This window comes from Ranitomeya variabilis, chromosome 2 (assembly GCF_051348905.1).
Source record: "Ranitomeya variabilis isolate aRanVar5 chromosome 2, aRanVar5.hap1, whole genome shotgun sequence".
In the NCBI taxonomy this organism is placed as follows: Eukaryota; Metazoa; Chordata; class Amphibia; order Anura; family Dendrobatidae; genus Ranitomeya; species Ranitomeya variabilis.
This window is the reverse complement of record NC_135233.1, coordinates 577,964,194-577,984,170: the sequence shown is the minus strand read 5'-3', so window position 1 is coordinate 577,984,170 and position 19,977 is coordinate 577,964,194. Positions and strand designations below refer to the sequence as shown.

General features: G+C 46.1%; 1 protein-coding gene across 3 annotated transcripts in view; it reads left to right on the top strand.

The window, feature by feature from the left end:
- The first annotated feature begins 4,061 nt into the window (after positions 1–4,061).
- The window catches only part of NUP93 (nucleoporin 93), a 35,384-nt gene continuing 19,468 nt past the window's right edge, over positions 4,062–19,977 (top strand). The window contains exons 1-11 of one of the 3 annotated variants that reach the window (XM_077288327.1): positions 4,062–4,161; positions 6,595–6,781; positions 6,883–7,000; positions 7,719–7,781; positions 8,236–8,364; positions 8,464–8,538; positions 9,132–9,224; positions 9,459–9,598; positions 10,880–11,012; positions 11,091–11,248; positions 11,336–11,501. In XM_077288327.1, coding sequence (XP_077144442.1) covers positions 6,603–6,781; positions 6,883–7,000; positions 7,719–7,781; positions 8,236–8,364; positions 8,464–8,538; positions 9,132–9,224; positions 9,459–9,598; positions 10,880–11,012; positions 11,091–11,248; positions 11,336–11,501 — 1,254 coding nt within the window. In that variant the 5' untranslated portion in view covers positions 4,062–4,161; positions 6,595–6,602. The other 2 variants (XM_077288325.1, XM_077288326.1) reach the window with 2 other exon arrangements.

Genomic DNA, 19,977 nt, shown 5'->3' with positions numbered 1-19,977 from the left:
CCACTTTACCATATCTGGTAAAAGGGAATCTGGCAGAAGAATTTCACCCCTCAAACTACATACTACATACATGCATGTAATTCCCCAAAGACAAGTCCTTCAATACCTTTACATGGTCAGTCCTGTCCTCCATTACTGAGAAATCAGTATTTGTAATTAGTTTGCAAATGAGGTGGAAGGACTATGGTAGATCTAAAGCCTCCGTCACTCCAGCCCTTTACCTACCTGTACATGGACAGACAGAAGGAAGCGGCTGCTCCTTCACCTACCTGTACATGGACAGACAGAAGGAAGCGGCTGCTCCTTCACCTACCTGTACATGGACAGATGGAAGGAAGCAGCTGCTCCTTCACCTACCTGACCATGGACAGACAGAAGGAAGTGGCTGCTCCTTCACCTACCTGGCCATGAACAGATAGAAGGAAGCGGCTGCTCCTTCACCTACCTGTACATGGACAGACAGAAGGAAGCGGCTGCTCCTTCACCTACCTGTACATGGACAGACAGAAGGAAGCGGCTGCTCCTTCACCTACCTGTACATGGACAGATGGAAGGAAGCAGCTGCTCCTTCACCTACCTGACCATGGACAGACAGAAGGAAGTGGCTGCTCCTTCACCTACCTGTACATGGACAGACAGAAGGAAGCAGCTGCTTCTTTATCTTTCTGGACATGTAGAGACAGAAGGAAGTGGGCTCCTCTTTACAGACCAGACAGAAGGAAGCAGCTGCTCCTTCACCTACAGGACATGGACAGGCAGAAATAAGTGACTGTTCCTTCACCTTATGTAGGCTCACATAGTGAGGTGGTTCCTCCAACCCCCTCGCGCCCCAGTGCACATATAGGAGACTTAGTACCAGAAGTACATGCACAGTGGAATGAAGTAAGATTTAGTGCAGGGATGGCAAAACGAAGGTTAACCTGCTGAGCTGTACTCATGCAGGAAAAGAGTTGGAGCACACCAAACACTGGAAACTAAAGTATTAATACTAAGATACAGGTGTGTATCTTAGTGGGCCTTAAACAGTATTTGGGAGATGATGTCATTGACCCACACCAGGCAACCTGCAAATCTCAGAGAGGAGCACAACAGAGGGCAGTAGACCGAGGTGAAATGAGCAAACCGTGACTTCTCCTTCACTTACCTGCACATGGAAGGACAGAAGGCCATATAGTTGACCGCAGGGTTGTAGGATGAACATCCTAGAGGAATTCAGAAGAATTTTGACTAGACCGATCACGTTTCATACATTCCTGCTTATCTTCTCTCAATTATGTGTGATCAGACCTGGATTTCCAAAAACAACACCAGTGGAAGCCAAGACCTGAGGAGAAAAGCGATCACCATCATCATCTGCTTCATCAAGTTTCTGTATAGAATCATAGAATGGTAGAGTTGGAAGGGACCTCCACGGTCATCGTGTCCAACCCCCTGCTCAATGCAGGACTCACTGCACCGCCACTATGTTTTCATGCATAGTTGAGTTGCCTATTGGGTTTGGCCACGATTCTTCCATGAAGACCACTACTGGCCAGAAGCCTTCAAGCTCTACATGGGAGTAGTTGGGTCCCTCTAGGTTGCTGCCAGCTCTGAGCTGATGGCACTGCTGGGCATCTTCCCATCTTGATGCATGATGTGACTTTCATCTGCTGCACTAAGTTCCGTTGGCCGATCACTGGATCTACGGTCCTCACTGTTGCTCATTTCTCGGTGTCCATATTGCTGAGAAATACAGGCCGATATTCATCCATCATGTAATATCATCAGGAAGGAGATCCTCCAAAAACTGAGAAAAAGTGATGAAGGTAAAGAGCGGCCGCCAGATATTGATTTTATCCAGATTTCTCTTTTCTTCATTCACTTTGTATTTGGTTCATTGATAAAAAAATAAACTATTAACATTTCTATTTATGAAAGTTTCTTACTTTGCAGCAATTTTTTCACACCTGTCTAAAACGTTTGCACAGTACTGTATAGATGCTGAGAAGTATGATATGCTGGGACCTGTAGTACCACACATGGATCTCAGAACAGATTGGTTTTATATGCTGGGACTTGTAGTACCAGACATATAGACCTGAGAATACAGTGGTATTATATACTGGGACTTGTAGTACCACACGTATAGATCTGAGAATACAGTGGTATTATATACTGGGACTTGTAGTACCACACATATAGATGTGAGAATACAGTATTACAGGTCCTTCTCAAAAAATTAGCATATAGTGTTACATTTCATTATTTACCATAATGTAATGATTACAATTAAACTTTCATATATTATAGATTCATTATCCACCAACTGAAATTTGTCAGGTCTTTTATTGTTTTAATACTGATGATTTTGGCATACAACTCCTGATAACCCAAAAAACCTGTCTCAATAAATTAGCATATCAAGAAAAGGTTCTCTAAACGACCTATTACCCTAATCTTCTGAATCAACTAATTAACTCTAAACACATGCAAAAGATATCTGAGGCTTTTAAAAACTCCCTGCCTGGCTCATTACTCAAAACCCCCATCATGGGTAAGACTAGCGACCTGACAGATGTCAAGAAGGCCATCATTGACACCCTCAAGCAAGAGGGTAAGACCCAGAAAGAAATTTCTCAACAAATAGGCTGTTCCCAGAGTGCTGTATCAAGGCACCTCAATGGTAAGTCTGTTGGAAGGAAACAATGTGGCAGAAAACGCTGTACAACGAGAAGAGGTGACCGGACCCTGAGGAAGATTGTGGAGAAGGACCGATTCCAGACCTTGGGGAACCTGAGGAAGCAGTGGACTGAGTCTGGTGTGGAAACATCCAGAGCCACCGTGCACAGGCGTGTGCAGGAAATGGGCTACAGGTGCCGCATTCCCCAGGTAAAGCCACTTTTGAACCATAAACAGCGGCAGAAGCGCCTGACCTGGGCTACAGAGAAGCAGCACTGGACTGTTGCTAAGTGGTCCCAAGTACTTTTTTCTGATGAAAGCAAATTTTGCATGTCATTCGGAAATCAAGGTGCCAGAGTCTGGAGGAAGACTGGGGAGAAGGAAATGCCAAAATGCCTGAAGTCCAGTGTCAAGTACCCACAGTCAGTGATGGTGTGGGGTGCCATGTCAGCTGCTGGTGTTGGTCCACTGTGTTTCATCAAGGGCAGGGTCAATGCAGCTAGCTATCAGGAGATTTTGGAGCACTTCATGCTTCCATCGGCTGAAATGCTTTATGGAGATGAAGATTTCATTTTTCAGCACGACCTGGCACCTGCTCACAGTGCCAAAACCACTGGTAAATGGTTTACTGACCATGGTATTACTGTGCTCAATTGGCCTGCCAACTCTCCTGACCTGAACCCCATAGAGAATCTGTGGGATATTGTGAAGAGAAAGTTGAGAGACGCAAGACCCAACACTCTGGATGAGCTTAAGGCCGCTATTGAAGCATCCTGGGCCTCCATAACATCTCAGCAGTGTCACAGGCTGATTGCCTCCATGCCACGCCGCATTGAAGCAGTCATTTCTGCCAAAGGATTCCCGACCAAGTATTGAGTGCATAACTGAACATTATTATTTGATGGTTTTTTTGTTTGTTATTAAAAAACACTTTTATTTGATTGGACGGGTGAAATATGCTAATTTATTGAGACAGGTTTTTTGGGTTATCAGGAGTTGTATGCCAAAATCATCAGTATTAAAACAATAAAAGACCTGACAAATTTCAGTTGGTGGATAATGAATCTATAATATATGAAAGTTTAATTGTAATCATTACATTATGGTAAATAATGAAATTTAACACTATATGCTAATTTTTTTAGAAGGACCTGTATATGCTGGGACTTTTATTACCACACATATAGATATGAGAATACTAGAGTGGTATGTATTATGTACATAGTTGCCTGCTGTGCTGGGAGTTGTGGTACCATAGAAAGCACAGGTAATGGCAGTGGTGACACCGCAGTAAGTATACCATGCTCTGCCTGCCTCTTCTCTCAGACACATGGACGTATTGTACCACAGCAATATCCGGATAGTGGGAGGAAAGGAATGCTTCCAGCCCCGCCCACCAGTCACCGGAAGAACCGCCTCATGTGACTACGGAACAGCCGGACTACGACTCATAAATCTTAATAAAAAGACGACAGCGCGGTCTCCGCGTACCGTAACTGTAGTGTAAGGAGCGCGGTCTTTTCCTTGCTGTTTACCATTTCTATTGTTAATAAAGTTGTTTGAAGCGCGATGCATTGTGGTCGGACTCATGGCCCAATCAGAGAGCAGCGGCTTTAGAGCGGGAGGCGCACGGAGCAGGAGAGGTACGGGCACGGCGGGCCTGGCTCTGGCAGCTGTGGGGGCTAGAAATCCTGGTATTTGGGGAGATTAAGGGGACCTGACTATCCGTGAGGTGAAGAGGCGGGGTGTGGCGGCGAGGCCGGTGCCCTGGGAAACGCAGTACCGGCAGCATCATGTGTCTGCCAACCAATCACAGCGCTTGTTTTGTAGGTTTGAGGCAGTCTGGAAATCTAAGCCTCCACCTGATTGGCTGCTCTGCTTCTCCCTTCATTGGCTGCCTTATAACTAGGAGGCCACATGTCCCATTCTCCCGCTCTAGGTGGTTGCTGCTGTCTTCATTAAAATTAATGGGAGCTATGGTAACCTTAGAGGGATTGTTCACCAATGGCCTAGAGAGTGGCAGAAATATATAAATTAAACCTCATTAATTATAATTACTGTTCGGACCGGCGCTGACTATGTGTCTCTTAACTTAAACGTCGTCATGTGACCACTTATTGGCTGCAGCCTTCACGTCTATTTGCTAGTGGAAGAAATGCTGTTTTATGGCTCAGGCTGCAGCCGATCAGTGGTCACATGACAATGTTTAGGTTATGAGACACATGGCTGAGAACAGAAGGGCGGCTCCGGTCCAGAAAGGGAAGTATAGAGTTTATTTAAAATGTGATACCTTGATATCTGCGATCTGATGTCCTTATTTACAAGAAATCCACATTTTTCTTAATATGTAAATGAACTGTTAAGATCTATGGGCTGGATATAGATCTCCCATAGAATCTGCCTCCAGACCTTACTGTAATTGAATGGAGTGTTACCAGTGTGAAATATGTAGATCAGGAGAGCAGACTGTCAGTCATTAATGTCTCACACTGGTAACTCCACCTTTCATTTCTAATAATATTTGGAGGCAGATTCTCTTGGAGATCTATGTCCCGCCCCTCATAGATCTTAACAGCTCAATAAGGAAACACTAGATTTCTCAGGAATAAGTCATGGGATCACAGATATGAAGGTATCATTTTATTCAGCTTCCTATGACCTGCATGCCCATATAGATGGCTTAAGAGGGTAGATCCTACTAAATACACAAATCACTTCTTAACCGGATAGGAAGTAGGAGGGGTCCGAGTCCTCTGAGTGATGAGGGTCTTACATGGCCGCTGCTCCATCCACGTTGTACGGCTGGCGACTATATCAGAGCTGTTGGCCCCGCACCAATGAATGAAGCTGTGTCATTGGGAACTTAATTTGGCCCCAAGCGATTGTAACGTTATCTATCATTTAGATAGATAATGTATTTTGTGGGACATTACCCTTAACAAAGACGATTTACATACTTTAAAGGGATTATCCACTGTTCTGGTGCGGATAGTGTTACAACCCCATTTACCCGCTGAGCCGCTGGCAGGTATCGTGCATTTGTCTCATTCTAAAGACCAGGACACGTACACAATATCTAATGATTGTGCCAGCATCTATGTGGGGTCATCAGCAAAGCTCAGCTGTGCAATTGAGGGGCACCAGAAAAACCCCTTTACAGGAAACCCATGCGATCTGACAGCGGTTTGTCGTTGAGGAGATTGATTTGCGGTTATTTTTGGCGGTATCATTCAGTGCCGTAGATTCGGCTGTGCTGTGGCACGGTATAACTACAAGATCCAGATTGGGAGAAGACATTTTTACATTAAACAATCCATTTAATTTTGCAGAAAATTGTTACTTAAAGGGGTTTTCTAAACTTGGAAAAAACCCTCTCCACCAACTGCAGTTTAAGTTGTCGCTGGCACATTGCTCTGCGATGGGGTCACATTGGGACCTCAAAGGTATTGCAACTACGACAAACAATTCACCAAAAATCTAACTCTGTTGGACTTATTGTGAAATGCTTGTGGCTGTTCCCTCTCGCAGTGTGACCCCATTGACTTGTATTGTACTGCTCTCTAGCAAATTTTAGCCACTCTGGTTGTGTAATGTCCAAAGTCACGTGTAGCCCTAGCCTTAAAAAACAAAACAAAAGGTGCTTTACTCACTCCCCATGTCCAGCTCTGAGTCTCCGTCACTGCTCCCAGTATCTGTTATTGTCTGCAACGCTGACGTCAGGTCAACAGCACTGCAGCCAATCGGTGAGCTCAGCGGCGCGTGCCATCAACCTGAACTGAGGCGCCGAGCTCACTGTTTAGCTACAGACAATAATGGATAGCAGGAGCAGCGGTAGAGATTTGACACAGGAACTGAGGAGGGTGAGTGAAGCACACATTTCTCAAGTGTTTACTTTTAAAAATATTTCCCTGATACCTTTTTCTTTTGATTCAACAGCCCCCAAGATGGATGTGGAGGGGTTCGGAGAGCTGCTGCAGCAGGCAGAGCAGTTGGCTGCCGAGACCGAGGGAGTAACAGAATTGCCTCATGTGGAAAGAAACCTTCAGGAGATCCAGCAGGCAGGAGAACGGCTCCGCTCCAGGACCATGACCCGCACCTCTCAAGAGTCAGCCAATGTTAAAGCGTAAGGACACATTTTCAATAACGTGCATGCACCACTGACCCTCTTCTGGTTGGAGTATGTAAGGCCGTATTCACACAGGTTCCTTATTGTCCACCCTCCAGGTCTGTGTTGTTGGGTTCCAAAGGACTGGACATATCTCACATATCGCAGAGGCTGGAGAGTCTGAGCGCTGCCACCACATTTGAACCTCTTGAGCCAGTAAAGGACACGGATATACAGGTGAGCACGTAAAAAGGGACTAATGTGCGCTTTTATTGGATAGATAACTTCATACAAATCACTTTACTTAATAATGATGTCGTCTTTCCTTTGATAAAGCCTCCAAAGCGTCAGCCGCTAGTTCTCTCCTTTCTGTCTAACTTGCTGCCTGTTGTCAAGAGTCATCCATTTCTGGCAGCAGATACTGATTACAAGAACTTGGGGCAGGTCTCTGTTTCTACTTTTCTATCTGTCATGGACTTGACTCGAGTTTCAGACTTTCAATTTGGGACAGACAAGCCATTGGACAGTGACAGGAGCAATGCATGCTGGGAAGGAAGTTCTAGCAACTATAGTGCTGGAAGAATGCTGATGATGAAAATTCGCCCAATGATGGCTAGTCACAAAGCGTGAGAATCTGGATAGGATACCATACTCACAGCTTTTGCTCTCGCTGAAGTTTGAGCCGTAGACTCTGTATGAATAACACAGGATCTTACTGATCACAGTAGGTGATGATCACAGCTCACCTCCTCCCTTTCCAATAAGTCAATGAACATCTCCAGGTTACTTTGGTGCATGTTGCTAGTATAAAACAGCAGCCAAGGAAAAATAGTCTGTAATCCAAGAAAAAAAACATTAAAAACAAATCTGTTTTTTGTTAATAAAAGAAATACAGGTGATAAATTCTCTGTAACATGACTTTGTCTTTTTTTTTTTTTTTTTTTTTTATTTGTAGGGTTTTTTGAAAAATGAGAAGGATAATGCTCTGCTGTCGGCTATTGATGAATCAAGGAGGAGGGTGAGTGCCGCATCGCCACAGATTCTTCTTCCACCAGCTTTGAAAAAAAAGAACTAAATGTGTTTTGATGCATTTTCATAAATTCTTTGCAATATATGAAGCGCGTTCTGGGGGGTGATTTTTATTTTTTTTTTTAAACTTTTTTTTTTTTTTACTTTTCACTATTACTTTTAATTGTCCCCATATGGGACTTGAAGCTACAATCATCCGATCGCTTGCGCTATACATAGAAGTGCTGAGCGCACTTTGTCTTCTACTTTACTATTTGGATCTATGCTTTTCTTGTTGGTTTATCATATTGTCTGCTGCATGGACCCTTTACATTTGGGATTTCATTATCCTGGGACTTTGATTCATGCTGTCCGTGGGTCGGGTTGATATAACCCTAAGAGTTTTAGCCTTGCGTCCACACAGTCTGCAAGTATTTTTCGTCCTGAATGTGTTTGTTCTGCAGACGTTTGCTATGGCTGAAGAGTACCACAGGGAGTCGATGCTGGTGGAGTGGGAACAAGTGAAACAGCGAATCCTCCACACACTTCTTGCATCCGGGGAAGATGATTTGGGCTTCTCACAGGAGGCAGAGGTATGACATGTGGGGCTTAACTTTGATTCATGTTCTCCTTTTCAATACCATACCAATGATTTAGGTTTTAATGTTTTGCATCTTTTCCTCCTTCTGCAGTCAAGTTATATCGGTGATCTTGGAGCTCCGGGTCGCAGTTCTCTCGATAATGTAGAGATGGCCTATGCACGACAGGTGAGTCCGAAGAAAATAAATTGATACATCGGTCACAGACCTCTTTCATCTGCCTGAGAGGTAACCGTGGGTCAGACCATGGTGGATAGCTTTCATTGTCAATGACAGATCTCGCACTGAGCTGTAGAAGGACACTGATGTGAACAAAGCCTTGCTATTCTTGTTTACAGGGGTTATCCCCTGTCAGAAAACTTTTCCCTGTTCGCAAATAAAACAAACTTTTCTTCACTTGCCATACCCGAGTCCAAAGTTGAGCCTCCAACACTGCCTCACTCTCCGTTATCTTGCTGCAGCAGTGACGGCACATAGATATCGCTGAAGTCAATCAATCAATAAGCTCAGAGATTTGTGCCATGTACTTGGGCCGAGGTAGTTGCGAGGGCACAGGGAGGGTAGCACTGTACTTCTTGGAAACCCCTCAACCCTTCTTCTGCCAGTGAATTGGGGGATACACATTTCAACCATTTATTGTGTAGAGATATGTTGCATATATTTGTAAGGTGTGCAACAATTGTGGCATTGTTCTGAAAGTATCTACCCTCACAATAGATAGATTATTTTATTTATTACAGTAATGCTCTTTTTCACTGCAGATCTATGTGTACAATGAGAAAGTTGTAAGTGGCAACTTGAAGCCAAACCTGGTAGACCTGTGCGCTGCAGTTGCTGAGAGCTTAGATGATAAGGTAAGAAACTAAAGTGACACTTTATAGCCACACTATTTGTCAGATCTACAGAAACTGCATTTAAAGTGTAATGTCAAAGATGTAAAGTATGTCCTATCCATAACACTAGAGCCACATCTCTGGGATTGCTTGGGGTCCCAGTGAGCAGTAAGTTATCCTCCTGCAGACAGAGGTTCTCCTACTATCTTGGGAATTTTTTTTTTTATTTTTTTTTTACCATTTCTTCTGTTGCAGAATATATCCGATGTTTGGGAAATGGTGAAACAGATGACTGATGTTCTGCTAGTTCCAGCCTCTGATACACTGAAAAGTCGCTGCTCCGTTCAGATGCAGATGGCTTTTGTTAGACAAGCTTTAAGGTTCCTGGAAGAAAGGTAACTTTAGGAACTGATGTCTAGCTGGTATCAAAGGGGTTTATTACTGTATATTACTGCGACAGTCGCCACACACATGTTGGCCACGTGCTATCACTGTATGGACAAAACCTGAGAAAAACAAATTGAGCGTATACCCTGTAGTAAGAAAATAATAAAGTAGTAATAATACATGTAAATAACATCGGGGCCTAAGTTTTGACCCAAAAAAGGTTAAAAGCCATCCCATCGCGGCAAGGTGTACCCAATTGGGACGGTCTTATCTCTACACCTCTGTCTATTAGACAGCCTCAACACATGCAGGGATTGACTGTTAGGCTCTACATATGCGGGGATTCTTTATCTAATAGCTGCAAATTATGCAGCCGCAGGGACACGAACATGATATACGAGCTCGGCCAGATGCTTAGACAACACCCGAGCATGCTCAGATAAGACGTTCGTTCCTCACTAGTGCTGATCAGTTGCCAGGAACCTTTGGAAGACCCTCATGACTGCCGTGCGAGATCTCCCATCAAGCTCAGGCTATGGCTGAGCTTCATAGATCGTTAGTTTCATAATACACTGCAATATTATAGTATTGCACAGGCAGTGGAGATAGCTGAGAGCCGGCGCTGCACTCGCCTTTCCCACAGCGCCCATCACCCTGCATCCAAGACTACTTCAGAGGGGGCAGCGAGGCAAGAAACTAGTGAGTAACTGTTTCGCTGCCTCCCTTGACGTCCTGTTCCAGGAGGGATGAAGGACACTGCGGGGAGTGAGTGCAGCCCCAGCTTCCTGTGACGTCACGTTTTAGGTTCCTCTCAAAGAAACATCAACACATTAGCTAGATGGGGAAAATTGTAGGGCATTACGTAATGAAGCTCCTTAAAAAAGTGTAAGGATACATTATTAGAAAATACATTTTGGGTGCTGAACTACTCTTTTAAAGAACCAAAGAGTAGAAACTGTTGTAACACAACCTGGTACCTAGAAATTGAGCTTCTTGAAGGTCCGCCTATATAACATGTAATGCACCTTTAAATCCTGGATCATGCAGGGAGCCACAGATCAACCACCCCTCTCTACCTTCTCCCACATCCTTTTTTTTTTTTACTTCCTCTTCTTAGTTGTTTGATTACCTTCCTGTTTGCATTTTCAAAAAGGCCATTTACAGTAGTTTTCTATTTTCTATATACATTTAGTATTTTTTGTACAAGTGATTTATATAATTTTCTGAACTTTTGAAAACTTCAATGAAAAAACAAATGTAATTCTTCTTTCTATGTGATTTCTTTCCAGTTATAAGAACTACACAATGACAAGTGTCTATGCCAACCTGCAGCAAGCACAGCTGGGAGGTGTCCCAGGGACTTACAATATAGTGCGGAGTTTCCTGAATATCCGACTTCCTGCACCTATTCCTGGGCAACAGGTAAATGTACAGCCAGATCATGTTTTATAAATGTATGTTTTATAAGGAAAAAATGTTTACGTTTCTGCAAATTTCCAGGACGGTGAACTTGATGGCTTCCCGGTGTGGGCACTGATCTACTACTGCTTACGCTGCGGCGATATCTTGGCGGCACAGCAGGTGGTGAACAAAGTGCAGCATCAGCTGGGAGAGTTCAAGAACTGGTTCCAGGAGTATGTTCACAGCGATGACCGCAGGTAAACGGCGCATAGAAGAGCTTCTATACATGGGGCCATGGGGAACATTATTATAATGGATGGTCCGCATTATATCTTCCATTCTAGGTTGTGTCCATCCACAGAAAACAAGCTCCGTCTGCATTACAGAAGAGCCGTGAGGTCGAGCACTGATCCCTACAAGAGAGCCGTCTACTGTATTATCGGTCGCTGTGATGTTGCAGATAATCATAATGAGGTGGCAGATAAAACCGAGGACTATCTGTGGTTAAAGGTTAGTGCTTACATGGGACTGCTTAACTTATTTACAGGGGTTGTCTGGCTACAAGATATTGAGGGATAATCTGTCAGTATCAGACTGGTGGGGATCCGGCACAGTGCCGCTCCGTTTAAGCACACGTCGGGCATTGTAGTGCTGGAGTGGTGCTTCTGATGTAATGTTCCTGCCCCTGGTCTTACAGTTATCTGCCACCATCTTCTTCACTGCCGCTCCCGTCTGTCTCCAGTAGTTTATGACCTGCTGGATCGCTCCATTGTTTCTACTTCCATTCTGGCTCTCATAGATTTTCATTGAGAGCTTGTGACGTTACTTCTGACTTCCAGCTAGTCAGAAGTTGCGGTCACAGATGGTGCTGAAAAAATGTGATGATGGCGGTGGGTAAGTATAAGACTAGGGACAGGGGCCTTACATTACAAGCACCAATCCAACGCTGGAAAAAAAAATGCTAGAGTGGTGCTTAAAGTGTGTAGAGGCTGCTGCTGAGTATTGCACATCCAGGAGAAGAGGAGCTGCTCTGTAGCATGCAGCAGTGACTGCTACACTTACAGTGCAAGTCTTTTCAAGATTTTCATCCATCTACTGCTGATCCAGAGCATCTACCAGCTGATTGTGGGATGCCAGGTTGTGGATAATAATGGCTTCGATATCATATGGAAAAGCCCTTTAATCCTATAGGTCTTAAGTCATGACTGAATGTCTTTGTATCCCTGATGTGCCCATAGTATAGAAGCTGTACACCACTTTTCTCCTACGCCTCATTGGGGGACACAGGACCATGGGTGTTATGCTGTAACTCCTCCCCTGCAGTATACACCCTCCTGCTGGCTCTCAGTGAACAAGTTCTTGCTTAGTGTCTGTAGGAGGCATTTGGGTCTGTTTCAGACCCCACCGTTTTTATTTTAATTTTTATTTTTTCTATTTTTTCCTTTAACGGAGCGAATGGGGGCGACGGATCCTTTCAAGGCTCCGATCTCCCCCGAACCATCAACAGGCAAGTATGTGGAGCCTTCCTCCCGTATCCTTTCCTGCAACGTTGGATGCCAGCCCTGAGCTCACCATTACGGGCGATAGTTCCTTCGCGTTCCGATCTCCCCCCTCCATAGCAGGCCACATGGAGTAGCCCTCCATCTACCTCTCCTGGAGCCAGGTGCATAGCCGGACATAATATGTATGGCGTCCGTGCAGCCCCCCACTGCATCACCACTGATATAGTGGATGACGCAAGGCGGCAGAAGCTCTCCACCCCCTCCCTGACTATGGCGACGGTGGATTGAGTACCGGCCCACCGCATCTACTGTAAGTACACTGCGGGGGCCGAGGCGCTGGGGGGTCCTGGTCCCCGGGGTATGGAAGGTCCGCACTTCTAAAGGGCTAAGCTTGGGTCTGTGGGTGGTCCGCAGCGCTCATTTTTTTTGAAGTACGAGCGCTACCTCAGGATAGCTTTAATAGCGGTCGCGGCACCGGCAATAGGACACAACCGCAAGTTTTTAAAATGTAGTCCCCGGCCTTTCTCCTCACACAGGCCCGGAGTCCTTGGCCACGCCCACCGGCAATTATCGCCGCCCATCTGTTCCAGCGCTTCTCGTTCCATGAGAAGCGCTCTCACAGATCTCGGCAGCCATCTTGGTATACCCAGCGCTGATCCTGCAGCGCTGTTCCAGCTCTCCTAATCTCTGGATCCGGGGTCACAGCCGATATACAGCCTTCAGGATACATTGCGGACCTTCCCTGGGGACTCAAGACACAGGACCTGGGTAAGCTGCAGACACATAGCTTAACCCTTCCCCTGCTAGTAAGCGCTCTCCTCAAGGTCAATATGTCTCAATCAAGGCCTCACAAAAAGTCTGGGAAAACCCACACTGTATTTTTTGCTGCATGTACCTCTTGTAAGGTCTCACTACCCCGGGGTCACAATACTGCATTGTGCACAGCTTGTGAACCGGCGACTGTTCAGGAACCACCTGTTACTGATACCGAACCCAGTGAGCCTGGTGCCCTTACCCGGTCTATTGCATCCCTGGCAAAAGCGTTAGAATCGTTCCGAGACCCCTCCTCTAACCAGGGCACTCTTACGGATGACGCTTCCGATCCTCAAAACTCTTCGTACTCCAGGGGTCGTACCTTGCCAAGGGGGCTCTCGTCCCCAGACCATCACCGGGATTCGGGTTCTGAGAGCTCCATATCTCGCTCCTCTTCCATTGGGGCTAGTAGAGAACCTGTTTCAGAGGACGATTCTGACTCGTCCCTAGATCAGGAATTTCATCACGATCAGGAGACTCTGGACTCTCTGAGTCAGTGAATAAGGCTTTGAAACTTGAGGAGGAACCTTTATCTAAAACGGATCATGCGGTGTCCTAGCTCACAAGGTATTCGCTACTCACCCTGAATTTAAGGAAATTGTTGAATCTCACAGGATCCGTCCCGATAAACGATTCACGGGGAAGAAGCCCATGGAATCAAAATACCCTTTTGCCCAGGATCTAAGAAAAGATTGGTCTCATTCTCCCCCGGTAGATCCTCGGCTATCACGCCTGGCTACTAAATCTGTTTTATCCTCTTCGGAGGGCGCCTTTATTAAAAACCCAACCGATCGTCAGATCGACAATATGGCGCATTCAGCCTTTGAAGCCTCAGCAGCCGCACTCTTTCCATCTTTTGCTGCTACGTGGGTGGCTAAGGCTATGACCCACTGGGCTGAGGTCTTGTCCGCAGCGGTGCTGAATACCCATCTTCCCCCCGAGGTAGCAGACCTCGCTACTCAGATAGCCAGAGCGGGAGATTTTGTAGTTACCGCGTCCCTGGATGCTGCTAACTGTGCTTTGCAAGCAGCAGCAAACGGCATCACCATCCGGAGATCCTTATGGCTGAGGGACTGGCGAGCGGATTCGACTTCCAAAAGGTCATTGACTTCTCTTCTGTATCAGGGTGGTCGCCTTTTTGGCGAAAAGCTCGACCAATTAATTTCCGACGCCACTGGAGGGAAGAGTAAATTTCTTCCACAACAGAGACCCTTTCGGCCTTTTCAGAACCAGCAACAGCAGGCCCGGTCCCGGTTTTTTCGCTTCAACTCAAATTGGTCCTCTACTTCTACATCCTCAGGACCTGGCCGGGCGCAGTGTAGGAATAGAGGTCCTCAAACCTCTTACAAACCTTCCCCCGCATGGAGAGGCAGGCCTAGGCAGTCAGGGTCCACAGGGTTCAGACCGGGCAGGTCCTCCACACAATGACGCCCTGCGGTATCCGGAGGACACCCTCAAAGTAGGCGGCCACCTGCTTTCCTTCAGCAACACATGGCTCTCGGTCTCTCACGACGAATGGGTCCGCGACCTAGTGTCCTCCAGATACAAGATAGAATTTCTCTCTCTTCCACCAAATCGCTTCTTCCTGTCCTCTCCTCCCAGGGCAAAGGCATCAGAGTTCTTCCAGGCCATACGCTCTCGGGTTATTGTTCCGGTTCCTCAAAACGAATGGTTTCAAGGTTTTTTTATTCAAACCTGTTCATTGTTCCAAAGAAGGACGGTACAGTACGGCCCATACTGGACCTAAAACTGCTGAACAAATTTGTCAGGGTGCGACGGTTCCGGATGGAATCGCTTCGCTCTGTCATCGCCTCCAGGGAGAAAGGCGAGTTCCTGGCTTCCATAGACATACATACATGGCATACATCACCCGCCAGGGGGGAACACGCAGCAAGGCAGCCATGACCGAGGTAGGCCACATCCTTCGTTGGGCCGAGGAAAACCGCTCAATGATATCAGCGGTTTACATCCCGGGAGTGGAAAATTGGAAGGCAGATTTCCTCAGCCGCCAAGGTCTCTACTCCAGAGAGTGGTCTCTCCATCCGTAGGTCTTCCACCAGATCTGTTGTCGTTGGGGAACCCGGACGTGAATCTGGTGGCCTCACGGCTAAATTCCAAGGTTCCCATAACTCGGTCCCACGATCCGACAGCCATCGGGGCAGATGCACTCGTTCACTCGTGGCATCAGTTCCAGCTCCCGTACATATTTCCCCCGCTTCCCTTGCTGCCCAGAGTCATCAAGAAGATCAGAGCGGAGGGGATACCAGTAATCCTGATTGCGCCAGATTGGCCGCGCAGGGCCTGGTACGCCAAACTAGTTCAACTAGTCGCTGATGTCCCCTGGCGATTACCGAATCGCACAGACCTGTTGTCCCAGGGCCACATTTACCACCAGAACTCCGAGGCCCTATGTTTGACAGCATGGCCGTTGAGTCCTGGGTGCTGACACAGGCAGGCTTCTCTCAGAAAGTCATTTCTACCATGATCAGTGCTAGAAAGCCTACGTCTGTGCGTATATATCATCGCATTTGGAAGACCTTCTTATGGTGCCAGGACCGTGGACGCTCTCCTCTTGAATTTTCCGTTCCTTCCATACTCGAATTCCTTCAGTCGGGATTGGACTTAGGTCTCGCCCTTAGTTATCTCAAAGGGCAGATTTCAGTTTTGTCAGTCCTGTTCCAACGTAAAATTGCCAACAGATTACAGGTGAAGACGTTCATTCAGGGAGTCTCCCATCTGGTGCCGCCCTATAAGATGCCGTTGGAACCATGGGACCTTAATTTGGTCCTCAGAGTCTTGCAGGAGGCTCCTTTTGAACCTCTGCAGGATGTTTCCCTGTCTCTTCTGTCATGGAAAGTTGCCTTCCTGGTTGCGGTCACATCCATCTGACGAGTCTCAGAACTGGCGGCCTTGTCTTGCCAAGTTCCTTTCCTCATTTTCCATCAGGATAAGGTGGTTTTGAGAACATCCCCATCATTTCTACCGAAAGTTGTCTCATCTTTCCACCTCAATGAGGAAATTGTTTTGCCTTCACTTTGCCCGGCGCCAGTACATCGCACTGAGAAGGCTCTTCACACACTGGACTTGGTCATAGCTCTTAGGAGATACGTCTCGAGGACGGCATCTTTCCGCAGGTCAGATGCCCTGTTTGTGTTCCCAGAAGGGCCAAGGAAAGGTATAGCCGCTTCCAAAGCTACCATAGCCAGGTGGATTCGTTCAGCTATCCAGGAGTCCTACCGAGTCAGAAGGCACTCCGTTCCAGCAGGGATTAAGGCTCATTCTACTCTGTTAGTGGGTACGTCCTGGGCCATCCGGCACCAGGCGTCGGCAGCACAAGTCTGCAGAGCCGCGATTTGGTCCAGCCTGCATACGTTTACGAAACATTACCATGTCCATTCTCAGGCCTTGACAGATACGTCTGTCGGCAGAAGAATTTTGCAAGCGGCAGTGCCGCATCTGTAACTTGTGGGTGCAAGGAGCAATTGCAGTGGTACAAGGAGAAATTGCAGTGGATTGTTTTCCCACACAGGGACTGCTTTAGGACGTCCCATGGTCCTGTATCCCCCAATGAGGCGTAGGAGAAATAGGGATTTTTGTGTACTCACCGTAAAATCCTTTTCTCCGAGCCAATCATTGGGGGACACAGCACCCACCCTGTTAGCCTATTGGCTCTAGTTTTTTTCTGTGTGAATTGGTTTTTTATTTTAACCATTCAAATTTTTATTGTATAACAAAGAGAAGGTACAAATACAGGGCAGAGGGGAGGGAAGGAGGGGGGGGGGGTTAAAGATCGCTATATGGAGATCATAATAAATCAAGAGATCATACATACAAGACCTTAAAGCAAAGATAATAAAGAACTTATACATCTCAGTTAAGAACTTATACCTCTCAGTTAACAGGAAGCGGGAGGAGAAGGGTGGTCCGGGGATGAAAAAAAGGGCGAAGAGATCCAGGGGTCCCACCATGTAAGAACCTTATTTTTTTTCGAGAGACAATCAGCAGTGATTGATTCATAGCTAAAATGAAGATTAATCTTAGCAATTAATTCAGATCTTGAGGGAACAGATGAGGATCTCCAGTGCCTTGCAATGCATAGCCTAGCTGCAACGAGAATGTTAGATATAATGGGTTGTAGGAAAGGAGGGAACTCTATCAGCGATATACCTAGAACTGCTAAAGGACCTGTTAGAATAATAGGGATACGGATTACCTCCGAAAGGATGACTTCAACCTGACGCCAAAACAACTGCATACGAGGACAACTCCACCACACATGAGCAAGCGAACCAGTAAGGTTGCAATTTTTCCAACACAGAGGGGAAATTGTAGGATAAAATTTGGCTAATTTGGTAGGTGTGAGATACCACAAGAGCTGAATTTTTTTGGTTTGTTCAAGATGACCGAGACACGAAGAGAATTTAGAGGAATGTTGCATAGCCGAACTCCAATCCTCAAAGGAGGCTTCAAACGAGAGAGCAGCCTCCCAAGTGGACATAAAGGAGAATCTATCTGAAAAATCATGGGAGAGAAGCGATCTATAAATTATTGAAATACCATGCGAGATCCAAGTATTGGGTCTAAAGAACCTCTGGACCGGAGTCTCCCCCCCCCCCCCCCCCCTTCCAGGGGGGACGCGGGCACACGAAACATATTTTGACGCTTCAGGAGACTACGAACTTGAAAATATTGAAAAAAGGCCTTGGGAGGTAGATTATATCGAGCAGAAAGGTCTGTAAATGACCTCAGGCCTGACCCATCATAAAGGTCATTGATCTGGCATATCCCGCAGTCCCCCCAAGCGGAGAGAGACAGGCCCTCCACCGCCCCCTCCAGCGCCTGGATAGAAACATAATCAAATAAGAATGGCCAATGCGTAGGGCACAGATTTGTCCAAATTTTAGAGGCAGAAATGATTGTTTTAAGAGAGGGGACCCGACTAGGTAGTTGGAGCAAGCAGAGCTCTAGTAGTAATCTGAGGGAGCCCCTGGGGGCAAATTGCGATTCAATAATAAACCATTGGAGAGAAGAGTTCCCCTCCCACCAAATTTTTAAGGGTTCTATAAGAGCAGCTTTGTGATATAATTGAATTTTAGGAGCACCTAAACCTCCTTTGGAGTACGGAAGCGACATTATTAAACGCTTTATTCTATGAGGCTTATTTTGCCAAATAAAACGATCAATAACTGATTGAAAAGCTGAGAGATATTTAGAGGGAATGGAAAGAGGGAGACATCTAAAAAGATATATAAGTTTAGGTAGAATTAACATTTTAGACGTTTGTATTCTAGCCATCCATGAGAGGTGAGAGCTAGAGAGGAGGTCTAATTCCTTTTTAATTTCGAGAAGGACTGAATCACAATTAACTCAAACTATGCTTTTTAAATGGGTAATTTGTATGCCCAGATATGTAAAGCCAAGGGGGGACCAAATGAAAGGATATTTAGCTTGAATTTGAAGTTGAAGGGAGGATGAAATGAACAGGGGGAAAATTGTAGATTTGGTCAGATTAAGCTTATAATAGGAGGCTTCGGCAAACTGAGAAAGAATAGAAGAAATTGCAGACAGCGAACAAAGGGGAGCAGAACAGGTCAGTACCACATCGTCCGCATAGAGGCCAACTTTGTGTTCCTGATTACCCACCAATACACCCTTAATGTCCGAACATTGCCTCACCGCCACCGCCAGAGGCTCCATGACAAGAGCAAAGATGATTGGGGAGAGGGGGCAACCCTGCCGAGCTCCGTTATAGATGGAGAAGAATTGAAACCAGCAGAACGGACAGAGGCACATGGGTTGGAGTATAGGGCCATGATGGCTGAGAAAATCTGGCCAACAAGACCGAATTTATGCAGAGTAGCAGCAATATAACCCCAGTGCACTCTGTCGAACGCCTTCTCCGCGTCGAGAGATAGGAACACACAGGGAAGCCTCCCCCTCTCCACAACATCCAGTAGGTCAATCAGACGTCTCGTACCATCCCTAGTCTGTCTAGCTGGGACAAAGCCAACCTAATCTGCATGAATTAAGGATGGGAGGACTGACATCAACCTATTAGCCCAGACCTTAGCATAAATTTTAATGTAACAATTTAAGAGGGCTATAGGGCGAAAATTACCAGGGGAGGTCATAGGCTTCCCAGGTTTGGGCAGAGTCGATATACATGCCTCCAATCCTTCTTTCCCGATAGAGGCGGTTGAGCGCCAGTAATTAAATAAACGTAAAAGATAAGGAGATAAGATAGTGAGAAACTGAGAATAGTAAGAAAAGGAAAAGCTGTCCGGGCCAGTGGCCGACCGCTTTTTGGCCTCTCTAATTATTTGTGATATCTCAAATGCCTCAATAGGAGCATTGAGAAAGGATAACTGTTCCGAATTAACCGCAGGGAGGTTTGCTTTACTTAAAAAGGCAGTTATTGAGGCCTGGGAAGGCTGGGGGGGTATCCGGGTCAGAATCGAGATTATACAGGGAGGCATAGTATGAAGCAAATTCCTCTGCAATATGAATAGGGTTATAAATACGGGCGCCATCCGGTTTAAGAAGATAGGCAATTTTAGACTGGGCTTCTTTTTTTTTCACGCGTTTAGCAAGTAAAGTACCAACTCTATCTCCCATAGAATAAAATTTAGCCCTGGACTTCCTTAGCGAATTTTCTGCTCTATGCAGAAGAA